This window comes from Myxine glutinosa, chromosome 9 (assembly GCF_964187855.1).
Source record: "Myxine glutinosa chromosome 9, kmMyxGlut1.1, whole genome shotgun sequence".
Taxonomy (NCBI): Eukaryota; Metazoa; Chordata; class Myxini; order Myxiniformes; family Myxinidae; genus Myxine; species Myxine glutinosa.
The window spans coordinates 56,505,855-56,532,755 of NC_136269.1; the positions used below are offsets into that span (position 1 = coordinate 56,505,855).

The window sequence follows — 26,901 nt, forward strand, 5'->3', positions numbered from 1 at the left end:
TTAGTTTTTTTGTGGATGTGACAAGCAGTAAAGAGCCTGGTGGTCTTTTCTCACTTCAAAAATAATTTCCGTACAAAACATGAGCAGCAAAAGAACATAAAATTAAAAAAAAAAGAACAAAACAAGCTAGAAAATGGCGATTGGGAATGTACTTTTGAGTGAAATCACCTGGAGCATCGCAGAAGAAGCCATCAGATCGAAAATCCCATTCAACATTGGCGTGCCAGGGCACAAATCCAGCCCCGTTTACCTCGTTCTCTTCTCGGGCAGCCTCCATGTTGGCTGCAGGTACTTCTCTCCGCTCGCGGTCCTCCGGCCAGTGATGATGCAACTGTGCTCGCCTGGAATGGAAAGATAAGACAGGAGGAACAAAGAGCAATTTCTCAGCACTGCCAAATATAAACACATGCTGCATTCAGAAAGTATTTGCACCCTTTGACTTTTTTCAAATTTTGTTGTGTTACAGCCTGAATTTAAAATGGATTAAATTGAGAGTTTTTTTTTCATCACTGATCTATACATAATACCTCAAAATGTCAAAGTGGATTCAATGTCCGAGATGTCTCTACAACTTGATTGGAGTCTACTTGTGGCCAATACAATTGATTAGTGTTACGATTAGATTTACTATAAACGTTACGTTATCATTATTTCGAAAATGATATTGCCATTAAAAAACCACGGCTAATTCCTTACTCCTGCGATTATTAATACTAGGGCATGCCCGTACTATATCTATATCTAAAATTATATCCCCCCCCTCTATTTACATGAAATGGTTTGGTCCAAAGCGAACGGCTTGCGAGTGGTGACAATCCCCCCCCTCTATTTACATGCAATGGTTTGGTCCAAAGCGAACGGCTTCCGGAGTTTGGTAAAGAAATCGCCATCGCGTGCACAAACGCGCAGGAAAGCGAATGAATCGCAAATTCGTTTTTATTAGTTGTAAAACATAGTTTAACGCCAACATAGTTTGCAAACGTGAAATAAATGAATACGCTCTCAAATGTGCCATCCGAGGCAGAGTGTGCCCGCCACGTTCGGCACACGCGATCGTTCGCTGCTCTCTGATTGGTTGAATCGTTTTTTGGACATAGCTCGGTAAGTAATTGTCCGATTAATATGAAACCTTGAAAAGGCACATCCTCGGGTCCCCAGCAATATACCTGGCAAGTTAAAAGTATATCGGACCCGTGGTTGTCGAGAAACAGCGGTCACAGACAAACGTACAGACAGAGATTACTGGAATTATAGATAGACTAGGGCATTGCCCGTACGTGGGTGCCCGTTCCTTGCCAATGCCCGTACTATATATATATATCTAAAATTATATCCCCCCCCCCCCTCTATTTACATGAAATGGTTTGGTCCATTCGCAACGACCACAGAACCCCCCCCTCTATTTACATGCAATGGTTTGGTCCAAAGCGAACGGTTTGGTCCATTCGATGTGATTCGATGATTCGATGTGAATGGTTTGGTCCATTCGCAACGACCACAGAACCCCCCCCCCCTCTATTTACATGAATGGTTTGGTCCATTCGCAAAGCCAAAGCGAACGACCACAGAACCCCCCCCCCTCTATTTACATGAATGGTTTGGTCCATTCGCAAAGCCAAAGCGAACGACCACAGAACCCCCCCCCCCCCCTCTATTTACATGAATGGTTTGGTCCATTCGCAACGGCAAAGCGAACGGCGAACGGCTAAATCGCCATAGCTCGGTAAGTACTTGTCCGATTAATTTCAAACCTTGAAAAGGCACATCCTCGGGTCCCCAGCAATATACCTGGCAAGTTTCAAGTATATCGGACCGGTAGTTGTCGAGAAACAGCGGTCACAGACAAACATACAGACGTACAGACGTACAGAGATTACTGGAATTATAGATAGATTAGTGCTGAACTATTAATATTAGTGCCGAACATCGCTCATCATTAATCATAAACCATACACCGCTTCAATGCATTAACTTTCCATTCACGACATTGGGATTAAAATGTTATGGTTATATTTACTACATTATTATTATGAAAACGATACGACTGAAACGATAGACTACTGTATTAAGAAACCTGGGCTTAATTTGTCCGAAGCGGTCCGAAGATGAGGCATAACGCCTAAGGCCGAAACGTACCATACCGTATTGTTTGAAGAAACGCAACGCCGATGCTTTCGATATTTGATGGTCATTTTAACAATCGGTTTGTTTGTGTTTCACACTGAATGAAAAACGTGAAGGTAGAACATGGCGATTGTGATATATGACAGGTTCGACAATATGTTCAGCATGAACGGCATATAAATCAAAATGGTGGTGTGTGGAGAGTCAGCCGCTGCACAGCCGTCATGACATCAGACATAATCACATCACCCTGTCATGTGACCAGATCCTCAGCTCTGATTGGTATACGTTTGAGGGGACATACATACGGCTGGACAAACACTGTTCTAGACGGCTTTGCCCTATGGGGGCCGTAAAAACTGCAACACCAAGCTGTATCTCAGAATTAATAATAAACTTGCACAAAGTAGTTTGCAAAAAGCCTCATTACAAAAGATTCTTTAAAGAGCCCATACATTCACCAGTTTAAACTCCCACCAACTCATTATGCAAAAGCTATTCATAATTAATCCCATCACAACATACCAACATTCCATGCTATGCTAACCTCCTTGCAAGTTGCTCAGCATAGCGAAATGGTAGATTGGACAAAGTAGCCATGTATCCTGTATTTTTCACCATATTGTTCCAGGTCACGAGGCGCTGACTTATTTCCGTTCCACGAGGCTCAAAACCCTGTGCGTACACATCCATGAACTCACCATGTTAGAAGCACATATTTCCAATCTTTATAGTACAGTACTGTGTATGTATAACTACGAATGTTACAGCAAAATTCTAATATTTACAGCAAAAAACTAATACTGTATATATTTTTTAAATGGTATAGAATGGTAAAAGCTTTGTCGCCAATAAAAGCATCTCCTGGGCCTGACCTCTACCTGCACTAGCTGTGGCCTCACACACACACACCACACTCAATATCTCCCATAGCTGCCTGCATGCACTCTGGCCTCACCATTGCCTGCCCAAGCTAGACACCAGCACCTCTGCTCAGACTTGCTACACCATTACCACTGCCTAATTCTTCTGCAGACTCAGACAACAAACAAATAACTTTCATCTGCAAATTTCCCACACAGAAAGTATTTATGGTCCTTTACAACCTTGAGGTGTGCCATTTCTAGGCATTTTCTCCAGGACAAATGACCCTCTGTCACCACCATCCCCACTACTATCCACATAAAACATTTATCACATTTTAAAAATGTTCTTCGATTCTCCTTTTGACTTGTAATCCAACTCGCTTCCCTATCATCTTCCCACTACCTTACTTTCTCAATAAAAACGAGCCGATACCAGAGGTCTCCCACCTTTTGAGTGTTATGAGGAATAGATCTGTGTAATATGAAAGCTAAATGTTCAACGGTTTTGAAATATCGTGTATGCAAGCCTAGTTACCGAGATGGTTGCCATAGCAACATAATTCAGCAAATCACAGCCGTGATCTCATCAGGTTGAGATAATGTCATGAGGAATAGATATCTGCTATCTGAAAGCTAATTGTTCAACGGTTTTTGAAATATCGCGTTCACAAAAGTACATTGACAGATTATCGGTTTGTCGGACGCAGTTCATTCTAACGTCTCTGGTCTCCGACCTTCTCCGACCTTGTCGGAGGGGCGGGAGACAATAACGATAACAAAAACAACAAATAAAATAAATAGATATGCACTTATCACATTCTGCCATAAAAAGCACCAAGTAAACTAAAGCAAGTAAACTAATAAACTGGGAGTCCAGTTCAGATGTCGAACATTCTTCTTGTCTGAACAGTTGCTCCAATTACATAAATGATTTATTTGTCCTTGTACAGAGGACTGCTCTCTGACATTTGGGGAGGCTCTGGCTTTACATATTTACTTGACAGTCGAATCAAAAGCAATCAGACTTATCAATTCTGCAAATCTGACTGTAGACCACGAACCACTTTAATTACATCACAATGTCGCCTCTTTCCCTTTTCCATAGATATTACTTCAGTTTCTGGCTGCTTGTATACCTCCATTATCTACTCCACAAAATACTCGGCAAGGCACTACGTCACATAATTATTGTGTGGCCATTGGAAATTCATGGGTGAACCATTATGATGTTTGTTTCTTTCCCTTCACTGGTGTTGGCTTCGCGGTTCGGGTGCCGGCTTGGGATCCTAGGATCCTGGATTCGAATCCCGGTCGATCACTGAATTAACGCCGGGGGGGTTAACTCAGCCTGTCATCCTTCCGAGGTCGTCAAATTGAGTACCAGCTCACTGGTAATTCCCTGTGTGTCGCAAGAGGCGACTAACAGGGTTGGCGGCAGGAAGGGCATCCGGCCATAAAACATTGCTTCAAAAAGGGGACCACCATGCCCAAAAAAGGCCAACCCCTGCTCTGCAGGGAAAATGGCCCCTAAAGGTGATTCCTTCACTGCTAAGCCCTTGAATTATTTCCCTTGTCTTGGCTTTCCTAACATTTATAACCTGTCCATTTTCAAAAGGCAGGTTTTCTAGTACCTCAAAAGTTTTCCAGTCATAAAAATAAAAATGATATGGCAACCTCAGTATTGTCAAGGTAGAGGTTGGAGAGCATATCCTTGTAGACACATCACATCGATCAAGATGATGACTTTGCTTTTAATTGTGACAAAATAAATTTGACCCTTGCATCTGCAGCTTCAAATTGCGAAAGATCATGGGAATTGCGAAAGATGATGGGAATAGAGCCTGTGATGGATGCTGTGAAGCGAAACAGGTTGAGATGGTTTGGTCATGTGTTGAGGAAGGATGAAAGTGACTGGTTGAGAAGAGTGATGGAAATGAATGTAGAAGGAAGTAGAGGACGGGGAAGACCAAGAAAGACTTGGCTAAAGATGGTGGAAGATGAAATGCGGGCAAGGGAGTTAACAAGGGTAGATGCAGAAAATAGGGGAAAATGGAGAAGATTGTCATGGGGTCTGCAAGGCTAACCCCCGCTCTAGCAGGGAAAATGGCCTTAAAATGCATGTTGTTGTCGTTTTGTATCTGCAGCTTCAAAACAACACACTGATGATGTGTTGCTTTTTCCCTCAATACAAAACTAATTGATTAACATGGACCCATAAGAATAGTGTGTGGAGATCAAAATGATGATCACTTTAAAAAGCTATAATCAAAATAACACACTAGAAGTGGATCAGAGAAGTCCGGGAGTTCAGGCACGAGCACAGCTAGCAGGGCACAGATGGTGATGATCGACGTGCAAGCAACCAGCACTGCCAGCGGCCACTCTGCAATCAACTCTGCATAACTAGAGAAGGAGAGAGAGGAGGGTGGGGGATAAATGTGAGCAAACAGAAACACGATGTAGACATATACTACTTTCGAGTTGGAAAGTTGTACCCACAGCAAATCACAGTTTAAAATCAATATATTTTTTAATTTCCTTGGATCATTTCTCCAATTTCATGACAAACTTCGCTTTCAAAAAAATAATAATAATAAAAACTGCAGCCACAGAGAAAAAAAAACTCCAGCCACAGAGTATACAAACAAAAAAACGATTGGAAATTGCCGAAAGTAAAGCTATGGGGAGTATAGAGAGAGGGGGTGGGTTGGGGCTAAAGAAGCCATGCGGTGAGGGATAGGCAGGCGCCTGGAGGTGGTCGCTTGGCATGGAAATAACTTCTGTGATCTTCAGTTAGGCGATAGGATCAAACAAAAAGTGCCTAAATCCATTTCCCAGCCAGGCTTCCATAATTTCACCCTCGCTCCCAAGCATTACTTTGGAGGTACGAGAATGGATTGGAAATCTTAGCTGGTGGAATGGAACGAGGTTGCCAAGGTTACCAGCTACACCCACTGTGATATCTGCTCACTGAATATTTACACTGAATTCCCGTTTCTACCAATACACGCTCCAAATAAATTGCTCATTTGAGGTGAGCCATCTACGAACCCGTCACAGATCGGTACCCTGCTAGTATTTTATATAGTAGGATGTCATGTTATCCTTGCAATAAAAAAAAACACAACGGATGTCCACTTGAAGAAACTTGATCACATTATTTAGAGATCCTAAAAAGAAGTTGTTTTCTTTTACCCACTCTCAAAAATAAAATGTAATTATAATTAGAAGAAAAAAGAATGCCATCATTAGATGCAGATACTTGGTGCTATAAATGAACTGAAGCCCAGTTAAAAGAACGGTTCACTCAGAGCAAGTTAGGGTTATCGCTCATGGATGATTGCTCTACTGCCCAATATAAGCAATATTACGAATCAGTTGGTTGCCCAAAAACATTGATTGCTCCATGCATCGCAATTTATCCAAAATGTACAAATTGGCTCTGTGTCTGACAAGTCAGTTGTTGGCGACTTGGCACAGTGATTCAATCAGAATGGTGCAAAATGTCCACAAGGCAACCTCTGTATATGGCTTATCCCTTTTTCTGCAAATGACGAACAAACTAGTTAATATGTATGTTCAAAATGGCATGGTATGACTAAACCAATGCAACCAAGAGCTGCTTGTATAGCTGTGTGGGTGGAACCTGAAACAAAGCCTCGTTACCTGAGTTTCTCTCAAAATGCTGTTGATCTATTTATCGCTTTCTTTGTAACAAGTTTTCTCCGATACGGTGTTAGCTCCTATACGAGCCTCGACTTAGTAAACAAAAAGAAAATTACGTTTTTATTTTACAAATGCACTTAACATCAAGGAAGAAGAGGAAAAATAAATAAATAAAATGTGTGCTTGTGTCCAACATCATGGCTCATCAAGGTCTTTACACAGCCAAACAAGTATAACCTCCTCATGGCATTTACGTCTTGGTTAGGTGCAGAATAGTTGTAATTTTACAAGAAAACAGTTCCTTTTTTTAACAGCTTATTGGAAGAATAAACCAGAAGCAATTATCCTTCAAGAGAAATGAAAATATAAATTTTCAAATAAAAATTGCAACAAGTAATTTGCACCTTGCCAAAAAGCAACACCTGGTGGCCCAGGCTCTCAAACAACAACTTATTGGCCAATGAGTCTCAAAACGATCGACAACTAGACGGCACTCGTAATGCGCTTAGTCTCTCCTCGCGCGGTCATTCATAACAAAAATAGCAATGTTAACTGAACATTATACTATTATGAACCACTGCTATTATGACCTATATACATGCACCTTATGTCACATAGTTTCTTGGCGTGGGTTATGAAAGTCATAAATGTAATTCTTCATTCACATCTGGTCATAGATCAGATATATGAAGTTTAAGATTTTTTTGGACAAGGATTTCAATTCAACCAATTATGCCTGGAATACCACTTCTCTGATGACCTCGTCGTTATCACCCGATATACCACTTGGGTAGTTGATGACATATGCCAAGTTTCATTTTTTTCATTGAGCGGTTTCAGAGAAAATCAGGTTCAAATTTTTACAGCGTTGCCCATAGGGCAAAGCCGTCTCGAAGTGTTTGTCCATCTGTATGTATGAATGTATGTATGTATGTATGTATGTATGTATGTATGTCCGCTCAAACGTATACCAATCAGAGCTGAGGATCTGGTCAAATGAAAGGGTGATGTCATTACGGCGTGCGCGGCTGACTCTCCACACATCGCCATTTTGATTTATATGCCGTTCATGCCGAACATATCGTCGAACCTGTCGTATATCACAATCGCCATGCTCTACCTTCACGTTTTTCATTCAGTGTGAAACACAAACAAACCGATTGTTAAAATGACCATCAAATATCGAAAGCATCGGCGTTACATCTCTTCCAACAAAACGGTACGTACCCAACCATTGTGGGGTATAATATAGATTACAGTAGATCTTCCCTCAGTTCTGTCAGTAAGACTTACCTCATGGATGGTGGGATTCCTCCAAATTTCTTTATTTAGTGTTATAAACAGCATTAGCGACTGTTTAAAAAGCTAATAATGTGTGTTTGTGGTTCATAATATTTTACCAGCCCGGCTACGCCGCTGTTAGACTTTCGGTCTTGTTTTCCTTTAATCCAATATGGCTGGCATACCATGTGTGACCTATGACATCAGAGTGACCAATAAAATATTATTCATGGAGAGCCTCTATGTGTTTAAAGTTTTTCATCAATCAGACAAGCGGTTTCAGAAAAAAAACATTTTTAAGCGAACATATATACCGTGTATACTCGTGTACAAGTCGAGTTTTTGAGATTAATTTCATGGCCTAAATTTCGGGGGTCGTCTTATGCACAAGTAATGTTTTGTGGGATGATTCTGCAGGTCATAAACAAGGAAAAAAAGTCGTAGGAAACAGTCTGGTTAGGTCAAAAATGGCAAATGAACATGTTGGATGACCGCACTAGTCATGTTCATGCCTGCTAGCCGCCATTTTGTATCCACCACAGACATGATAGAGAGAAACACAAGACCAGACATTACCAAAATTATATTTATAAAATGTATTTACAACTTTGTTGCAACTTTATTTTCTCAGTCTCACATGATAAAATAAATGATAAAATATACAACAGGATAATGATTGAGATTAATATAAGATCGAGATAAACAATCATTCTGAGTACGTATTGCACTGCAATACATGTCCCCTACCGGCAGTCTGTCGTACCGTCCGGAAAACTGTTGGGGAAATTACCAAAGTTCAAAGTGCCATAACTTTGTCAAAAATGATCGAAACGTCATGAAGTTCGAACTTGATCTGTATTTTATCATGAGGAAACTATGTACCAAGTTTGAAATTATTAGCATTAAGAGTTTAGAAAAAAAAGTCCGGAAAACTGTTCTTTGCGTGACGGACTGATGGACTGACAGACAGACAGAGACTGACAGACTGACAGACGGAGTGCAAACCTATAGTCCCCTCCGGTGTACACCGGTAGGGGACTAATAACTCGGACACCACTTCCTGGTTCGTGATTCTGAGACATGCCTAGTCCTGCACACACTAGCGGTACACAGATCGCTAATCAGTAATGCAATATGATCTAAACAAATGACCAGACAAAAACATGGATGATGGCAGCATGCATAGGCTACTCATTGAAAATTGCCATAGTTTCTCGATGTTTGTAGTCTTGCTTGTTGGTTGGCTCACGTGCAAAGCATGCGCCTGCGAAAATATGTTAGGTAAAAAACTGGGGCCATCTTATACACAGGATCGTCTTGTACTCGAGTATATACGGTAGATGCGGACACACACGCATGACCTTCGATGCCAAAATCTAATCAGTTCATCTTTGCATCATAATATAATATACTTATGTCAAGTTAGCACAGTAACATAATTTTTACCGAATGAGACCTCTAACCTTTGACCTCTTGACCCTATATTCTAATCCGTTTATATTTACATCATTACAATACTTGTGCCAAGTTTGGCTTAGTTCCCTTCAGCTGTTCTCAAGTTATCGTGGTAATGAAAACCTATTACAGATTTTGACCTTTGACCTCTTGACCCCATAATCGAATCGGTTCATATTTGCACCATGAAACATATTTGTACCAAGTTTGACTTTGATCCCTTCAGCCGTTCTTAACTTATCGCAGTAACGAAAATCAATCACGGACGCACGGACAGCCGGACAGACAACCTGAAAACATAATGCCTCCGGCGACTTCGTCGGCTGAAGCATAGTGGCAAACGAAGTGGCCAAGCCAATTTACTGTATTTTTCCAAATCAATGCCCATCAAGATAAATTATTTGGAGACTTATTACATGCTATCATTTCGTCAATTAACCGATGGAAAAGCTGTTCTGGCAAGTTACCTTCGTGGAAGATATGATGCTTTTTGTCTGAAAAACAAGAAATGCATTAAAACGTCAACTTGGTCAAAGCACCCATTCACGTTATTAAATGTGCACAGGTAAATAAATCTCTTCATGAAAAGAATCATAGTTTGGATAAAAACAATGACGTTAAGCAGTCAAATACACTTGGCTCAAACCATGTTGCAGTGTAAAGCGAAATTATAACAAATGGCTCATAGCATTGTTATTGCCTCAGTCCATTCACACACCACTTTCAGGCTCAGCTATTTCCGCCCCGAGAAGAGACAAAAGGAATATAGAACTGCAATAGAATCAGTGCTGTGCCAATTAGTTAGAAACAATCAATTGTATTCATTCCATTAAAGCACACCTCCGAACGGTCGATGAAAACAAAATAAATAATAAATAAATAAAGACAAAATACCCATCGTCACAAAGATGCGTCTGTCCAACTGTGACATCGTTTGTGTCTGTGACATAGTTTGCCTTCCAAATTTCAATGAACCAATTTGGCCCAAAAAGCAGCACCGCACTTTGACTAAGGTTTCAAAGGAAGGATTTGTACACAGTACACGACTGAAAACTGAACACAGTAATATTTCGCAATTAGACATCAATGCGAACAATGAAAATAGACAAAAAAGCCAAACTGTGGATTTGGTGTTGCCTTCACAAAATCTAAATCCCAAACACAAACACAAAATGCTTACAACCATGCTTATCCTTCCATGCGTTTGGATGATTAGGCCGGACAGTCAAATTCATTGTAATCTGGCAAAATGTCGCTCGTGTTCAAACATTTCAGCGAGTCAAGCAGCCAATGTTTCATCCAGTAACGACACGAAACGTACTGCTTGTAAACGGCAACAGTTTAATCACGACTTCCACAGGCCATCACAGCATGGCCTTTACGCACCAAACTCCATGCCTCATCTCAGCCCCTCGCACACTCGCAAAACCAACCAACATGTGAATTCCAAACATATCCATTATCCATCAGTAGCAAATTCGCGGATGGCATGACCCTATACAGATAGTTACCCATATCATGCTGGCTTTACAATATGAACAAACATTTCCTGAAACTTTGCAATTTTCCCAAGCTTTTCAAGGAATTTCTATATTTAAAAAAACCTTGCATACAAAATCTAAGCACAGGTGAGAGCGAGGTGATATGGGGGGGAGCGGAAGGGGAGGCATTCACAAACACTGGGGCAGTTTGACAAAAGGATGCAACAAGGGGGTTGAATGAACAGGAGCAGGAGAGGGAAGAGGGAAGGAAGCATAGCAACTTGAAAGCAGAAGGGGAGAGGTATGGGAAGGGTTCATAAGGTTAGAAAAGATCATGGGTAGCATTGGTGAGTGAACTGGTTTGTGGGTACACAGCAAGCTTGAATCACTTGAGTAGAATTGAACAGTGGGGCTGTAGGATTACAGTTGGACAGGAATGAATGAACAAGAAAACAGGAGAGAGGAGGGGGTGAAACAGCAACCTGTACACAAGAGGGATTCATTAGATAGGGTTAGTGGGGGTAGAAAAGATATCAGGTGAAGATGGAGAATGACAAGATGGTGGTACACCGCTGATGTGAAGCGTGGCCGAGCGCTAACCGCTGGGATTAAGATGCAGAGAGGAGGAAGAGGGCTGAGGGAATAGAGCAAGCTGGAGTGGAAGAGAAGTGGTTCAAAACAATAAAAAATAAAAACACCGACTTGTCTGCCTTGTGAGACAACAGAACCTGTACTTGAGCATAATCTTGAGATAGCAATATGGTTGAGCTTAAAATTCCACAGAATCCAGGAGACAGATGATAGCTGCGAGGTCAGGCAATTGGGAATAGCAGTGCCCCATTGAGTTTTGGACAAAGGCCTTGCAGGCTGAGAGTTCTGATTTTTTTTAAGGAAAGACATGGAACTATGGAAAATGCCCAATCTCGTCAAAGGGGAGAGCAGTACTCCATCAAGCTGCGGATGATGGCCTTGTAGGTGGATAGGAGTTCAGGTGTGCCAAGAAAGGCTGGCTTTGGAGGACAGCTTTCCTATATGGTTAGCCATGGAAAAGTCATGGCTGATGGTGAGACTGAAAAGTTTGATCAACTTGCAAAGAACATGCAACTTAGTGGCCATAAAAAAAATTTTTAAGCTACATTACGGAATGTTAAAAAGTCACCATTTTTCTAAACCAGTGGACAACACAATCCAAATGCAGAATAGCAGTTCATGTATAATGGCCAACCAACATAATTTACTCACATTCTTTCACAAACCACCTCCCAGCAGGCAGGACACACCAAACTGTCACAATTGGCACGAAGAGGTAAACACTTTGTGTACACAGATGTGTGAGTGGAGGGGAGGGGTGTGGAAAACAGAGTCCAGGTTCAAGTCTCAAACCTAATTATGCCAATTGCAATCAAATTCAGTTAAGTCTCAAAATTTAGTAAATGGTAATATTCCACAATACAAGTAGCTACACCGCGCAATGTGTGAAGCCAACTTCATGTTTTATAACATCTCTACACAGAACAGCGTGCTTAGTAAGTTGCATCCAATGTTATTTTTGTACTTTTCGATTTAAACATTATTAACAGTAGAAATACAAAGGTACAAGTTAAAAAGGAAGCTTAGATTGGACAGGGAGACAACACCCATTGGCTTGAATATGCTACTATTATATTTAAAGAATACCAAAATCAGATTATGCCGTTTGGCTGTTCTTTACTGCACTGGATATCAATTTTGTCTCGTTTTTAGCTCACCTGGAACGAAGTTCAGGAGAGCTTATGCGATGGCGCGTCGTCCGTCAGTCCGTCCGTAAACACTTGGAAATTCTTCTCCAAAACCGCTGATGGGATTGCGACCAAATTTGGCACAAACAATATTTGTTGTGTTGTGACTAAAGTTTGTTCATGGCATTAAAAAAAATCGGGGTAAAAGGGGGTTTATCGAGCTCAAAGAGGATCCAGGTTTGACCCCCCCCCCCCCCCCCCCAAAAAAAAAGTGCTTTCTTCTCTGAAACTACACACACGATTTCAATGAAACTTGACCACAACCTTCATGACCTGTAATGTACTAAAGTTTGTTCACAGCATTAAAAAAAAAATACAAAAAAATCCCCCCAAAAAAATCGGGGCCTGTGAGGATGTATGGGGGTGGGGTGGTTGTCCCCCAAAATAGGTATTTGCTCTTTTCTCTGAAACTACAACACACAATTTCAATGAAACTTCACCACAACCTTCACCCATGATGTACCATAGTGAGGCGGCATAGCTAAAAAATCGTTCATTTTTGTGATAGAAGCGCCAGATTTTTTACATTTATAGCTTAATATATGTTGAATGAATCTGGATATTGGGGCATTGCAGATTGGCATTCTGATGACAGTGGCAGCCATTTTCCAAAATGGCTGCCAGCGGTTACTGGAATAGAACACTTTGGTCACCCCCAAGCTGCTGTTACCATGTTTTCAGCACCACAAATATAATTTAAAGACCAGTTAAAGTGAAAAAAATGTATTCCAATGTAGGACAATATTAAATTAAAGAAATCTAAACATGGTGTGATATAGTGGATTACACTGTAGCTGTATTACCAAAGGCCATTTAACAATGTTCAGTGAACATACTAACAATTACACTGTAACAGTTTGAACATACGATATCTAACAATGTTCAGTGAATGTACTGAAGCCATTAAAGGGGCATTTTGCAGATTTTCAACCAATTTTTTATAGTGTGAAAAACACCTGCAGTGTTTTCTGTGTCTCTGGGGTGCAGTTCCAAAATGTGTGGTTCTTCCGGACACCTGCGTGTCATTTGATGTTTTTTGGGGTCAGATAATTTTAGGACCAGCTCTCACATTCTCCTTCACAGAAGCAGAGGCCTGTGCACTGAAGAGCAGCCTTCTTACACTTGCAGCGCGTTCTGCAAGCACTGTTGCAGCCACAAGAGATCAGCTCGTAGCAGGATTTTGATGCTTGTGGTAATGTCGTCCAGTGGGGCTCATACAATCCTTCTGTCTTCACCCATCCCCAGTCAGTTGGTGATGGCAGCACAGGGTCTGGTAGCAGTGTCTTTCCCCAGATGTGACCACCCTGGTAAACTGCTCTCTTGACGTGCTCCACCAGAGCAGCTCGGGTAGGTGGTATTTTCTGCACTGAGTTTTTCCGTAGAAAGAGCTTCCTTCTTGCATCGTCCACCTTGGTGCAGGTGCTTGTTCTGTCAAAGAGAAGTATGACAAACCTCTCAATAATGTTCATTGCATCATCTGGGATCTCGTTTGGTCCACTTGCCAGCATCAGTAGTGCATCTGTCAATTCTGGAAGCGACTTCCATGTAGACCATGCTGCCTTCTTTCCATGTCCAGCAAAGCTGGATACGGTGTCACAGCCTGTCAAAGCATGAAACATTGGAAGGGCACATGACATCTCTGGTCCGAGACATGCAGCCATTTGGTGGGCTGCCAGGTAGCGAAAGCTCTTGCCTGTTCCAAATGCTAGCCAGAGTTCACATCCAGATGGTAGTAGACTTATGGCAAACACAGCCAAGACCACAACATCAGTGTCAACAGTCCGAATCAGCACCTGTTGGTGGCCATGCTGTGCAGCATGTGATACGTGCAGTAGCATACGACTATCAGCCTCTTCATGGCTGCATGGGGCCAGGGTGTGGAGATCTTGAAGTAGCTGTGTGCTGAGCACACCCTGCCCATCAGTGAGGACAACTTCCTTGTCTTCTTCACAGAACACCTGAAGGAGGACCCTGGACAAGAAACTGAATAGTTCAGTTTTGTTGCTGTCAATCCGCAGAAAGTTCTGCCAGTTTCCTGGTATGGCAGCCTTCCCAACCACACGTCTCCTTACACCCTTTCCACGCTTGGCTCTTGCTGTGCCTTTCAGGGAGTCATCCTTGTAGGTATCCCAAACGAGGTCCACGCGTGACATACTGCGCAGATGAGAAGAGATGTATGGGATGAATATCTGCTGGGCATATTCATCAAATGTCTTGGCACCTGCTGGCCTCATCATCTGAATGATGGCAGCTCCATCAAGAACTACACAAGTAGCATCAGGGGCTTTAGTCTGAGCTGGAGACAGGTCCTCCAGGCATGTCAGAAGGTCACTCTTGGCCCCAAGTCGTAATCTTCCTCCATCGGAGAGCGCTGGTGGCCATGCTTGGTTCTCATGCTGAAAGAAGTCTTCCAGGTTTCCATCTCTTGTTTGACAGCTAATGTAGAGTCGTGAGAACAGCCCGACATCACTTTTCATTGAGGTCAGCTGCTGCTTCTGCTTACTTGCCATCTTTTTTGTTGAGCCAACAAACAGTGTCAACCGGTTGCGGTGGATTGGGTCATCAATGGGCTTTGTTCTCTCCACAAGACATTCTTTTGTGAATGCTTGAAACTGCTGTTGACCAATCTTCTGTGCCTTTTTAACAGTCTCCACTGCCGATGGTTCAGCAATGTCTTTGCTGTCAAGGACAAGCAGGTCTTTGCTCTCCTCTTCAAATGGATTGCCCAGTTCTTCCAATACATTGATGAGGGAGCAGACGTCTTTCTTAAATGCTTTCTGCACACTTGCTGTCTGGTCATGGTGGAGCACCTCATCTCCTCTTCCCATGAGCTGGTGTGCATCTTCAAAGACCTCAATCACTGCGGCAACCTCAGGGCCAGCTACCATCCACCGCCGAAGGGCACTAGGGTTGTCTGTAAGACCTACTGCCCCTCCATCACTCTTGATGCAAGCATTATTTTGCTCATGTGCTTGGTCGATAGGGATTGCTGAGAAGACCCTGTTGCTCTTCTGAATGGTGAAATTCCCAGCATTGAATTCTCTGGCAACATCTGGGTGTCTTGTTGGTAGTTCAGACATGTCATGGAGATGAACTGGGATCCAGCGGGCATAGTTAGTGTGGTCCAGAGCAAAGAACCAGGGGACGAGTTCTGTCAGAGCATCGAGGTACATGCTGAAAGAGGACTGACGCAGGGATCGCACAGAGACCAGTAAACACAGCTCCAATTCCATGACTGTTGCCCAGTACTGGAATTGAGGGCAGCTCTCGCCCCTCTTTCGGCACCATTCGTCAAAGCTCAAAGGATCGTCTTCTGTATCTGTGTCACGGTTACTGTAGGCCCGATGTTGCAGGATGTATAATGCAGCCACTGTGACTTGGTGGGCACGTCGGGTGCGAGTAACATGTGCTGCACGCAAGAAGGAGTCGGCAGTGCCTGCTGTTGTTATCTCCGCTTGTACCAGTGCTTCAACCCAGCCACTGCCTTTCAACCAATCACCCAGGGTCTTCAGAGCTGCCATCTCTATATGCAGGCCACCAAACATCACAACAATCTTGTCTTCCCCATACATCTCTGGCCACTTCCACTGGATCTGCTTGGCAATCGCATACAAGGGTTGATCAAATGCTAGTACCGGTGTCTGCTCAGCATTCAGATGTTGAACAGCCTTTCTGACTATGTCCATCACGTGTTTGATCATTGCCATGGTGTGGGCACTCTCGTGGAACAGAGGGAGTAGGACACTTGGGCATATGATTTCCTCCCCGGCAGGCTGGTGACTTGCATGGTATGCAGCCCAGGACATGTTGTCCACACTCTGATTCTCTTCATCTTCAGATGGAAGTGCTATAATGTTCCGCACATTTTCTAGCCAGCAGTACTCTTCCTTGATGCTCTGGTCAGAGTTCTCCCTGCTCAAAGATGCCACAGTGCTAGGTGGTACAGGTGCCTTTGTGGTGCTACCGACAACAGGTGGAACGTCTGTGTAGTAGCTTGGCAAATGGCCCACTGTCTTTTTGCCTGCAGAACCTCCAACAATCGCAATACTGCGGTCAACTCCTTGACCTGCAAAGGCAGGGAGTTGAAAGAGTGAGATACCTGTGCCATGGAAGGACTCCTTTGAGGTAGTTGAGCTAGGATTATGGTCAATATTATCAACCGCAGCAGTTGTGAAGACGCCACCACGCATCTTAGGAGGGCAGACCACCTGATCCTTGTGGTACTGCTGTATGACACTTTCTCCTAGCTGGGCTGACAGACGAAGCACATGGTCATATGTGATACTGACACCGAGATGTGAAAGCCGTTCCACAACTTCCCTCTTCCTGGTTTGGGCATGGACCATCAGGCCTATATACATTGGAACAGGTGTTTCCTGAGTGGCATTGTGTCTGACGTTGACAGATGTGGATCCTTCAAGCCGCCTGTGCTTGACGCTGTTAAACTTAAGCAGTTGTGCGATGGTTAAGGCTGCTGACTTTGCTGGATATGCACTCTGGTGTCTGATGCTTGGACCTTCAAGGACCATATTTACCAGTGCCAGGAGTAGCTTCAGCACAGAATCTCTTTGGCAGCCTTCATGGAATCCAGTGAAGGGTTTCAGCTCAAACATGTGGCGACGTACAATGTTTGCAGCATGGCCCAAGTACACAGCATCACTGTCACTGTCCCATTCACATGCCTTAGTCAGGGCTGCACCAATGTCATCAGAGAATGCAAGGAGAACATCCCGCCCCTGGGGCTGAGCTTGCAGGTCTGGGATCTGAGCCAAAAGTCTTTCCTTCAATCTTGTGGTGTTTACTTTAGATTCAAGCTTAATGCCAAGCTGCTCCATCCTTGACCTGTACAGATCAGCCAGATCAGCCAGCTTGAAAACTGGTGCAGTGCTGTCATCAAAACGTGATTCTTCAATGTATACACAAAGAATTAAGTTAAGCACCCCCCCCGTTTTTGTACAACCTCGCACATTACAAGTTTGTTGTCGTCAAAACAGTGTAATATACCCATGATATTGCTATATTTTCTGGAGAAGTGATATTATGGTCACATAAAAACATAACAATCATGCCGTTTTCAATATTTTATTCTGAATAATTTAAGGTGAAATTTTTTGGGAATTTTAGGCATATTTTCACCTCAATTTAAGTATGGAGCTATAGGTCCATCACGGACAGTGTGGATGACGTTTATGTTTTCTAACGTACAGTCATTGTTCTGAGAAGACCTCTAGCGATCTTTGCGTCAATAACGTGTGTAGGACCCACGTGATCGGATCACTGACTCAACCCTACGTCTCATAGACCCTGTAAGCCGTCGTATGCGTTGCTGTGGCAGGTTGAACCCCCTCGAGCACGTTTGGGACATGTTGGGATGACAAATTGCGAAGATGGTCCCTCCAATAGCCAATCTGGATGAATTGGAACGTGCATTACATCGGGAATGGAACAACCTGCCACAGCAACGCATACGACGGCTTATAGGGTCTATGAGACGTAGGGTTGAGTCAGTGATCCGATCACGTGGGTCCTACACACGTTATTGACGCAAAGATCGCTAGAGGTCTTCTCAGAACAATGACTGTACGTTAGAAAACATAAACGTCATCCACACTGTCCGTGATGGACCTATAGCTCCATACTTAAATTGAGGTGAAAATATGCCTAAAATTCCCAAAAAATTTCACCTTAAATTATTCAGAATAAAATATTGAAAACGGCATGATTGTTATGTTTTTATGTGACCATAATATCACTTCTCCAGAAAATATAGCAATATCATGGGTATATTACACTGTTTTGACGACAACAAACTTGTAATGTGCGAGGTTGTACAAAAACGGGGGGGGGGTGCTTAACTTAATTCTTTGTGTATACATGACAACTTCAGCAAAAGCGATTCCTGATAGCATTTTTTCCTCATCGGTTCCCTGCTTTTCTTGAGTTTTGTGTTTTCTGACACGGTTGTAGAGGTCCACCAAGCACTTATTGTGATATTTGGATTCAAGCGCAATCATATCTCCTGCACTTAGTCGAGCCAGCAGTTCTGTGTCCTGTAAGAGCTCTGCACATGTCCGAACTTGCTTGTCCAGATGGAACGTTGCTGCCTCATGAAGACCATCTGTGCCAGCTGGCTTGCAACAGAAAAAACAGAGTGCTTCCTTTGCTGGGTTCTCAGTGCTAGAACGTCCCCTTCTCTGTTTACTTGGGACTGCAATGGTGTCATCGTCACCTGTACTGCTAGACTTTTTCAGAGCTCTCTTCTCGGCCCGTTGAACTTCGTTCTTGTTGAAGGCCAGCCTGCATGATTGATGCCACTGAGCTTTGTTGTCAACAAGAGCAGCTTCAAGCCCATTTCCTTCATCTAGTATCTCTATCTGTATATCTCCGGGTAGTTCATTCAGTTCATTCAGTCTCAGGAGACTTTCAGCTAAAGACGTGTATGCACTCCCAGCATCCTTCCTCTTCGTCAGTGTTGGATCAGTCAGCTTCTCTTTACGGTCTTCTTGGCAGATGACACACAGTGCCCAGTTTATCTTGTTTGCAGGCTGTGATTTAGAAGATGTCGAGGGTGTTGGACACCCTGTGTCTTTTAGCAGAAACCTTTTTGACATAGTCAATCAGTTGCCACCATCTTGATTATTATGTGATCTGCAATAATACAAGCACCACAGATTCAGAAATTGTCAGAAAGAACATTTTGTTTTTTAATCCTAATATAATAAGCACTAGAACAAGTAGTTCTTTCTATATTTTACTAGTATGATATTAATACTCTTTCTAGTTTCTAGTACCCCTACTACTACTACTACTACTACGCCAAATGTAGTTAACTTTAAAGCATGATTTAGCTAGCTAGCCTAGCTTGGCTTACTTTAGCTAGCTAGAAAGCTAATTTAGCTAGCTAGAAAGCTAAAATCGCTCAACCTAACCTAGCTTGGCCTACTTTAGCTAGCTAGAAAGCTAATTTAGCTAACTACAGTAAAACTCGCATAAGATGCCATTGTCTAACCCGTCAATTCGCTGAAGTCGTCATGGAAGTCAAAGTCCCGATTTTCTCTAATAGAAAATCAATTTGAATGACCATGTCAAAGTCGTCATATACAAGTCGTCAATATCCACAAGTCGGCGCCCTCAGACCGGTCCCATCTAATACAAACAGCAGTAAAATCCTAGTCGTAAGTCGTCATAAGAAATTCCATGGCGCAGTGTATGCAGCCCACTGTACAGAGTGATGAGTCATTGTTTCGTCGAAACACAACACGCAGGCCAGTCTCGCTCAATCCAGTTCAAATTATAGCTAGCGTATGCAACTAGTAGATATGAAGCCTGACGATATACAAGCTTGACCTTCAAGTCGTCAAAATGACGGCTTTGTAAGTCGGCGAAATGACGATATACGCATAAGTCGGTCATTTTGACGACTTACACAGAAGTCGCCAAAATGACGACTTATGCGTATATCGTCATTTTCATAAGTCGGCACTAAAATGCTGGTCCCAAAAGTGCCGACTTATGCGAGTTTTACTGTAGTAAGCTAAAATTGCTCAACCTAGCCTAGCTTGGCCTAATACTATAGCTAGTCAGAAAGCTAATTTAGCTAGCTAGAAAGCTAAGATCGCTCACCTGATTCACTTCTTTATACACCGGGCCAGATGTATAACACTTTACCTATGGTGTTCAACATGTGTAACGATTATATAATATAATAGTTATTGCAGTTCAAATAAAATGTTTAACATGCCTTGATGGACAGTCGACTGCACTGGTTGTGGCATGACGCATGTGCTGGCTGGCCTGCTAGCGGTGGGTGGGGGTGGCTGTGGAGGGTCGCTTCGCAGAAAATGTGTGTGAGTGACTGTGTGCGTGTCTAATTGTATTTTTCTTAATTTAATGTGTATTTAAATGTTTTTTTTTTTTTTTTTATCGTTTATGAATCAAATGGCTGCTATGGCCACCAGGGGGCGCGTTTCTGATGCCCCAATATCCATATTTGTTCTAAATATATTTGTCAACATCTGCCGAATTTGGTGCTTCTATCACAAAAATGAACGATTGTGGATATATATTGAGCTATGCCGCCCCACTACCAATGTTTGTTCAAGGCATTAGAAAAATTGGGGTCTGAGGAGGTATACAGGATGTGAGGGCAATTGGGGTAGGGGTTGCCCCCTAAAATAGGTATTTTTTTTTGTTTGTTTGTTTAAATTCTTATGATTATTTTATTATAATTCTACATGCTGCCCTGTCTTCTAGAAACCATTCAAATTTGTTTAAAATACCTTTAATCAGTGTAGTATACTGTTTATTCTACCAGGTGAGTGCCAGGGGTATTGCCCCTATGTTTGGTATACATAGTCAAGACTCGTGGAAGAGCTAGTACACTGAACTGATCAGGACGTAACAGACAAAAACAGGAAGCAAAGCAAGCATACATGGAGAAGGAAACTCCAAGAAGGAAAAACTGGAAAATTAGGAGGGATGAGGGTGAGGTTAACGAGGGTAGAAAATATCATGGTTTTGGATTGGGGACAATCTGAGTTGGCGGTGAACATCTGCATTGAGGACCTGGAGGAAAGAATGACATTGAAGAGGATGTGGAGGTCGATACCACAGATGCTTGGGAGGGGAGGGGGAAGCACGGACAGAGAAGAGGGCGCAAGACCATAAAGGAGGCGGTAGAAAATAGAAACCACCGAAATTTCTGCGATGGCAAAGTGATAAGCCCATTGACTCAGCTTCAGCGTCAGAGATTCCAATGATCTTGAAGGCCATGATTTCCACAGCATCAAGCTGAGCAAGATGTGAGGCAGGGGGGGGGGGGGGGGGGGGAAACCCAGAGGGGAGAGCAGTAATCCAAGCTGCAGATGAAAGCCTTGTAGGTGGACAAGAGTTCAGGTGTGCCAAAGAAGGACTTTGTATGATGGAGGATGTCCAGTTGGAGGCTGGCTTTGGAGGCCCAATTTAAATTGTGGTTTGCCCAAAAAAGATCATAGCTGATAGTGAGACCCATGACTTTAAATGACTGACCCTCCTCAAGAAAGTTGTTAAGAAAGTAGATAGGAGCGAACCGCGTACACCACCCTGTGGTTGTGAAGCTGAATATGTGTGAGAGATGGGGAGGACCTTAGGCTAGTGTATTGCTGAACAATGCAAGGCCTTTGAGTGCAATTATCCTAACAAGTCTGCCATTGCCAAACATGGTCTCAAGGCAGGGCACCCACCCCTGTGGGATAGGGTTAGCATTTTGGGTTCAACCCAGAGAACAGGACCAGAAGACGGATTATGGAGGCTAAGCACGCAGAAGAAACAGTCACATTCATCATGCAGGAGGTGGTGGACTTGTCGTTAGCGTTTGGACCACTCTTGCACAAACAAACCAGGGACTCCCTGAATTTGATTGGGGATTCCACATAACACATAACCCAGCTGTTCTATCATGACAATCTTTACCCCCAGGCTTCCCCTCCCTGTCACAGTGCAAACTTATTTATTACATTAATCTTAAGGCACATGGATAATCCCGAATTGTGTTTGATTTTAATGAAAGCGACCGATTATTCTCTGATCTTATCAGAACATTTGGGTTGCAATCCAATGGGGCTGGCTACATGATTGTTTTGTTTGATCCTTAAATGTGTGAATGTTTTTTGTTTTTTTTTTGGCAAGGTCAGAATTCTCAGACGACATGATACATGCGTTGATTGGCTGTCCAGTTTTGCCCACCCCCACTTTTGGGTATATAGGTGGATTTGAGATCATTTTCATCACTCTTGAGAAAGGTTGGCGGATGGATGTGGCTTGTCACATGTCGTTAACCGAAACGTTGAGCTAGTAATTGTTCAATTTAAGGTTAAAGAACTTCCCATGGATTTGGTTTGATTATCCTCCCAACTGCAAGTCTACAGTCATGCGAAAAAGTAAGTACACCCCATGTAAAGTTTTGACTTTTTCAACATATTTCAACATATAGCTATTTCATCTTCATTTCAACAATATTGATAGATAAAGGTGATATAATATAACAAATATCTTGAAACATTTACATTTTGTAGTCCATTGTATAATTTAAATAAACATAAATGCCAATTTCACATGTGGAAAAAGTAAGTACACCCCCACATTTATCACTACTTCAAATACCTAAAATTAGAATCAGGTGCACCGGCTCAGGTGCAAATGATTAGAACATCGTTAGAGAAGATCTTGGACGAACCTGTCTTATTTAAACCTCAGACATTTAGTTTGGTTTGCTCTTTGTTGTTGAAGTGTGCGGCATCACCATGCCTAGATCAAAAGAGCTCTCCGAGGCCTTCAGAAAGAAGGTTATGGATGCCTACGAGTCTGGGAAGGGATTTAAAAAGATCTCCAAACAATTTGAAATCAATTATTCGACTGTCTGGAAGATCATCTACAAGTGGAGAAGATTCCAAACAACTGCCAACTTGTTCAGGCCAGGCCGCCCCAGCAAGTTCAGCCCGAGAGCAGACCGCAAGATGCTGAAAGAAGTGTCTAAGAACCCCAGAATGTCATCACGGGACCTACAGGTAGCTCTTGCCACTGTTGATGTCAAAGTGCACGAGTCTACCATTAGAAAGAGGCTGCACAAATTTGATCTACATGGGAGGTGTGCCAGGAGGAAACCTTTGCTGTCCAGAAAGGACATCAGGGCAAGACGAAAGTTTGCCAATGAACACCTCGGCAAAGACCAGCACTTCTGGAACAATGTGCTCTGGACAGATGAGTCAAAGGTAGAGCTATTTGGCCACAGTACCAGAAGACATGTTTGGTGAAAACCAAAGAGAATTTGACCACAAGAACCTGATACCAAATGTAAAGCATGGTGGTGGAAATATTATGGTTTGGGGCAGCTTTGCTGCATCAGGGCCTGGGCAGCTCATCATCATAGAATCCACGATGAATTCTTCATTGTACCAGAGGGTGCTTGAGGATAATGTGAGGCCATCTGTCGGAAAGTTGAAGCTCAACCGAAGGTGGACCTTGCAACATGACAATGACCTTAAGGCTTAAACATACCAGTAAATCCACCAAGGAATGGCTGAAAAGAAAGAAATGGAGGGTTCTGGAATGGCCAAATCAAAGCCCGGATCTAAATCCCATCGAGATGTTGTGGGGGGATTTGAAACGAGCTGTGCATGCAAGAAACCCCTCAAACATCGCACAGCTGAAAGAATTCTGCATGGAGGAGTGGGCAAAAATTTCTCGCAGTCGATGTCAGAGACTGGTAGACAGTTATAAGAAACGCCGACTTGAGGTTGTATCTGCCAAAGGGGGCAATACCACCTATTAGAGCCAAGGGTGTACTTACTTTTTCCACATGCGAAATTTGCATTTATTTTTATTTAAATTATACAATGGACTACAAAATGTAAATGTTTCCTGATATTGGTTATATTATATTGTAGCGACCCATGGGTCCCCCAAGCAAGACCGGCATCAGAATCTCCTTGCTCCAGCCGGTGACGTCACCGGCGGGGATCCCCGGCGCCAGAGTGGCTGGTCACGTGACCGCCAAAGCGTGCCGCGCGTGCGGGTATAATGAGCTACACCTGTGGATCACGTGACCACCGAAGCACGCCTCGCTTGAGAGGCGTGGCTTTCGGTTTCGGTTTCGGTTTTTGGTTTTGCTTTATAAGGCAGCCCGATAAACGGGCTTTTGGGGTGTGACAGTGTTCCCGAGTTGGTTTTACGAATAAACATCTTCTCGGACGAGTTTGTGCCTTGCCATCCTTTTGTCCGTATCATGCTGGAGCCCGGACTCCTTCACTGGTGACCCCGAATTTGAACACGCAACCCCGAATTTGAACACGCAACCCCGACTGCCCCCGCACAGATGCGGGGGCTGCGAACGGACACGGCGAGCATGCCCTAGCCAGGGAAGCCAACTAGGCTGGTGACGCCGGCTTCTCCCGCACGGCTTCGGGCGCAGTTTCGAAATGCCGGCGTTTCGGAACCAACGACGGCCATGACTATGAGGTTCGCGCACCGCGCTCGGCAGCCTCCCCCGAGACCTGGACCAGCCCCTCGGTTGGCTCACCCGCTTTTCGCGTGCACCGCTCGAGCCTTCTCGGCACTGCCCCCGCGCACTGCAACCTCGGGAGGCCCGCGAGGAACCTCGGCAGCCTCCCCCGAGGACTTGCCCGGCCCCTCGGCCGCCCCCCGTCCACTGCATCCCCCGAGGCCTTGACCAGCCCCGCATCCTCGGGAGGCCCGCGAGGAACCTCGGCAGCCTCCCCCGAGGCCTGGACCAGCCCCTCGGTTGGCTCACCCGCTTTTCCCGTGCACCGCTCGAGCCTTCTCGGCACTGCCCCCGCTCACTGCAACCTCGGGAGGCCCGCGAGGAACCTCGGCGGCCTCCCCGGAGGACTTGCCCGGCCCCTCGGCCGCCCCCCGTCCACTGCATCCCCCGAGGCCTTGACCAGCCCCGCATCCTCGGGAGGCCCGCGAGGAACCTCGGCAGCCTCCCCGGAGGACTTGCCCGGCCCCTCGGCCGCCCCCCGTCCACTGCATCCCCCGAGGCCTTGACCAGCCCCGCATCCTCGGGAGGCCCGCGAGGAACCTCGGCAGCCTCCCCCGAGGCCTGGACCAGCCCCTCGGTTGGCTCACCTGCTTTTCGCGTGCACCGCTCGAGCCTTCTCGGCACTGCACCCGCGAACTGCAACCTCGGGAGGCCCGCGAGGAACCTCGGCAGCCTCCCCCGAGGACTTGCCCGGCCCCTCGAGACCCCCCGTCCGACCACACCGGACCCCCCCCTGCCTGCACCCCCCGTCCGACCACCCACCACCACACCGGACCGCCCCCCCCCCCCCCCCGCGACTGGCCAGGGGTCGTTTCAGTCGGGTCATCCGGACCCCCCTCAGGTTGACCTCCCTGGACTAAGTCCATTCTGGGGGGGCGTGTGTAGCGACCCATGGGTCCCCCAAGCAAGACCGGCATCAGAATCTCCTTGCCCCAGCCGGTGACGTCACCGGGGGGATCCCCGGCGCCAGAGTGGCTGGTCACGTGACCGCCAAAGCGTGCCGCGTGCGCGGGTATAATGAGCTACACCTGTGGATCACGTGACCACCGAAGCACGCCTCGCTTGAGAGGCGTGGCTTTCGGTTTCGGTTTTGCTTTATAAGGCAGCCCGATAAACGGGCTTTTGGGGTGTGACAGTGTTCCCGAGTTGGTTTTACGAATAAACATTTTCTCGGACGAGTTTGTGCCTTGCCATCCTTTTGTCCGTATCATGCTGGAGCCCGGACTCCTTCAATATCACCTTTATCTATCAATGTTGTTGAAATGAAGATCAAATAGCTGTATGTTGAAATATGTTGAAAAAGTCAAAACTTTACATGGGGTGTACTTACTTTTTCGTGTGTGTGTGTGTGTGTGTGTGTGTGTGTGTGTGTGTGTGTGTGTGTGTGTGTGTGTGTGTGTGTTCTACCAACATTTATCTGTAGTCAAACATTGCCCATCTACTCCAAGATAAACATGTTCTTCTAAAAATGCTTTTTTTTTTTTTTCATTCACACATGTAAACAATCAATTCTGACAATGTGGTCAGCAAATGATCATGATAATAACATTGATCTATGAAAGCCAGTTAAGCATGTTTTTTATGTTCTGCGTAGTAAAGTGAAGCGGTTGTCTGATTTCACCGCTGTCGTCAATTTAAACTGTTTTCAACAAATAAAAAAACAAATGAATTTATTTTAGAAAATAGTTTAGTTTAGAAACTAATGCACCCCCTGTTCTGTCTGTGCTCTGTCCCCAAAATATTCCGGCAGGACGCACAAGATTTGCCAGAAACCCTCTTCTGGTGAAATTTCTAAAATCAAGACTCTCTGCTCATCTTCACTCTTTCATTCCTCTTTTTCCCCCCCATCTCTGGAACAAACTCCCTCACTCCCTTCAATCCCACTCCACCCTCCAGGTCTTCAAAACAGCTGTTCACCACCATCTCTTATCTTCCCCCATCCAAAACCTTGATCATTTCTACCCATTAATATACCCTAAATCCACCTTCTTCAAATCCCGTTTTCTTTCCTGAAACTTTTTTTGTACCGTGTACTCGGCCCCAGCCATCTCCCTTCCACAGATCTCCCGGTGTCCCTGTTCTCTACTGTTCTTCTTCTTCCCTCTCTCGCCCCCTCTTTATTACTTGTTCTATGTGTTTGCTCTTATGCAAGCAAGCCTCGACTTAGTATACAAAAAAAAATAAAGAGTATTTCCACATCTTATTTCTAAAAT

At 44.2% G+C, this 26,901-nt stretch overlaps 1 protein-coding gene across 3 annotated transcripts in view; it reads right to left on the reverse strand.

Annotated features, from left to right (window-relative positions):
• The window catches only part of LOC137435373 (protein dispatched homolog 1), a 95,924-nt gene that overhangs the window by 20,083 nt on the left and 48,940 nt on the right, over nt 1–26,901 (reverse strand). For all 3 annotated transcript variants that reach the window (XM_068129107.2, XM_068129108.2, XM_078784351.1), the window contains 4 exons: nt 9,860–9,886; nt 5,270–5,393; nt 2,672–2,799; nt 169–341 (listed from right to left, as the gene is read on the reverse strand). In XM_068129107.2, the coding sequence (XP_067985208.2) occupies nt 169–341; nt 2,672–2,799; nt 5,270–5,393; nt 9,860–9,886 (452 nt within the window). The remainder of the gene's footprint in view (nt 1–168; nt 342–2,671; nt 2,800–5,269; nt 5,394–9,859; nt 9,887–26,901) is intronic.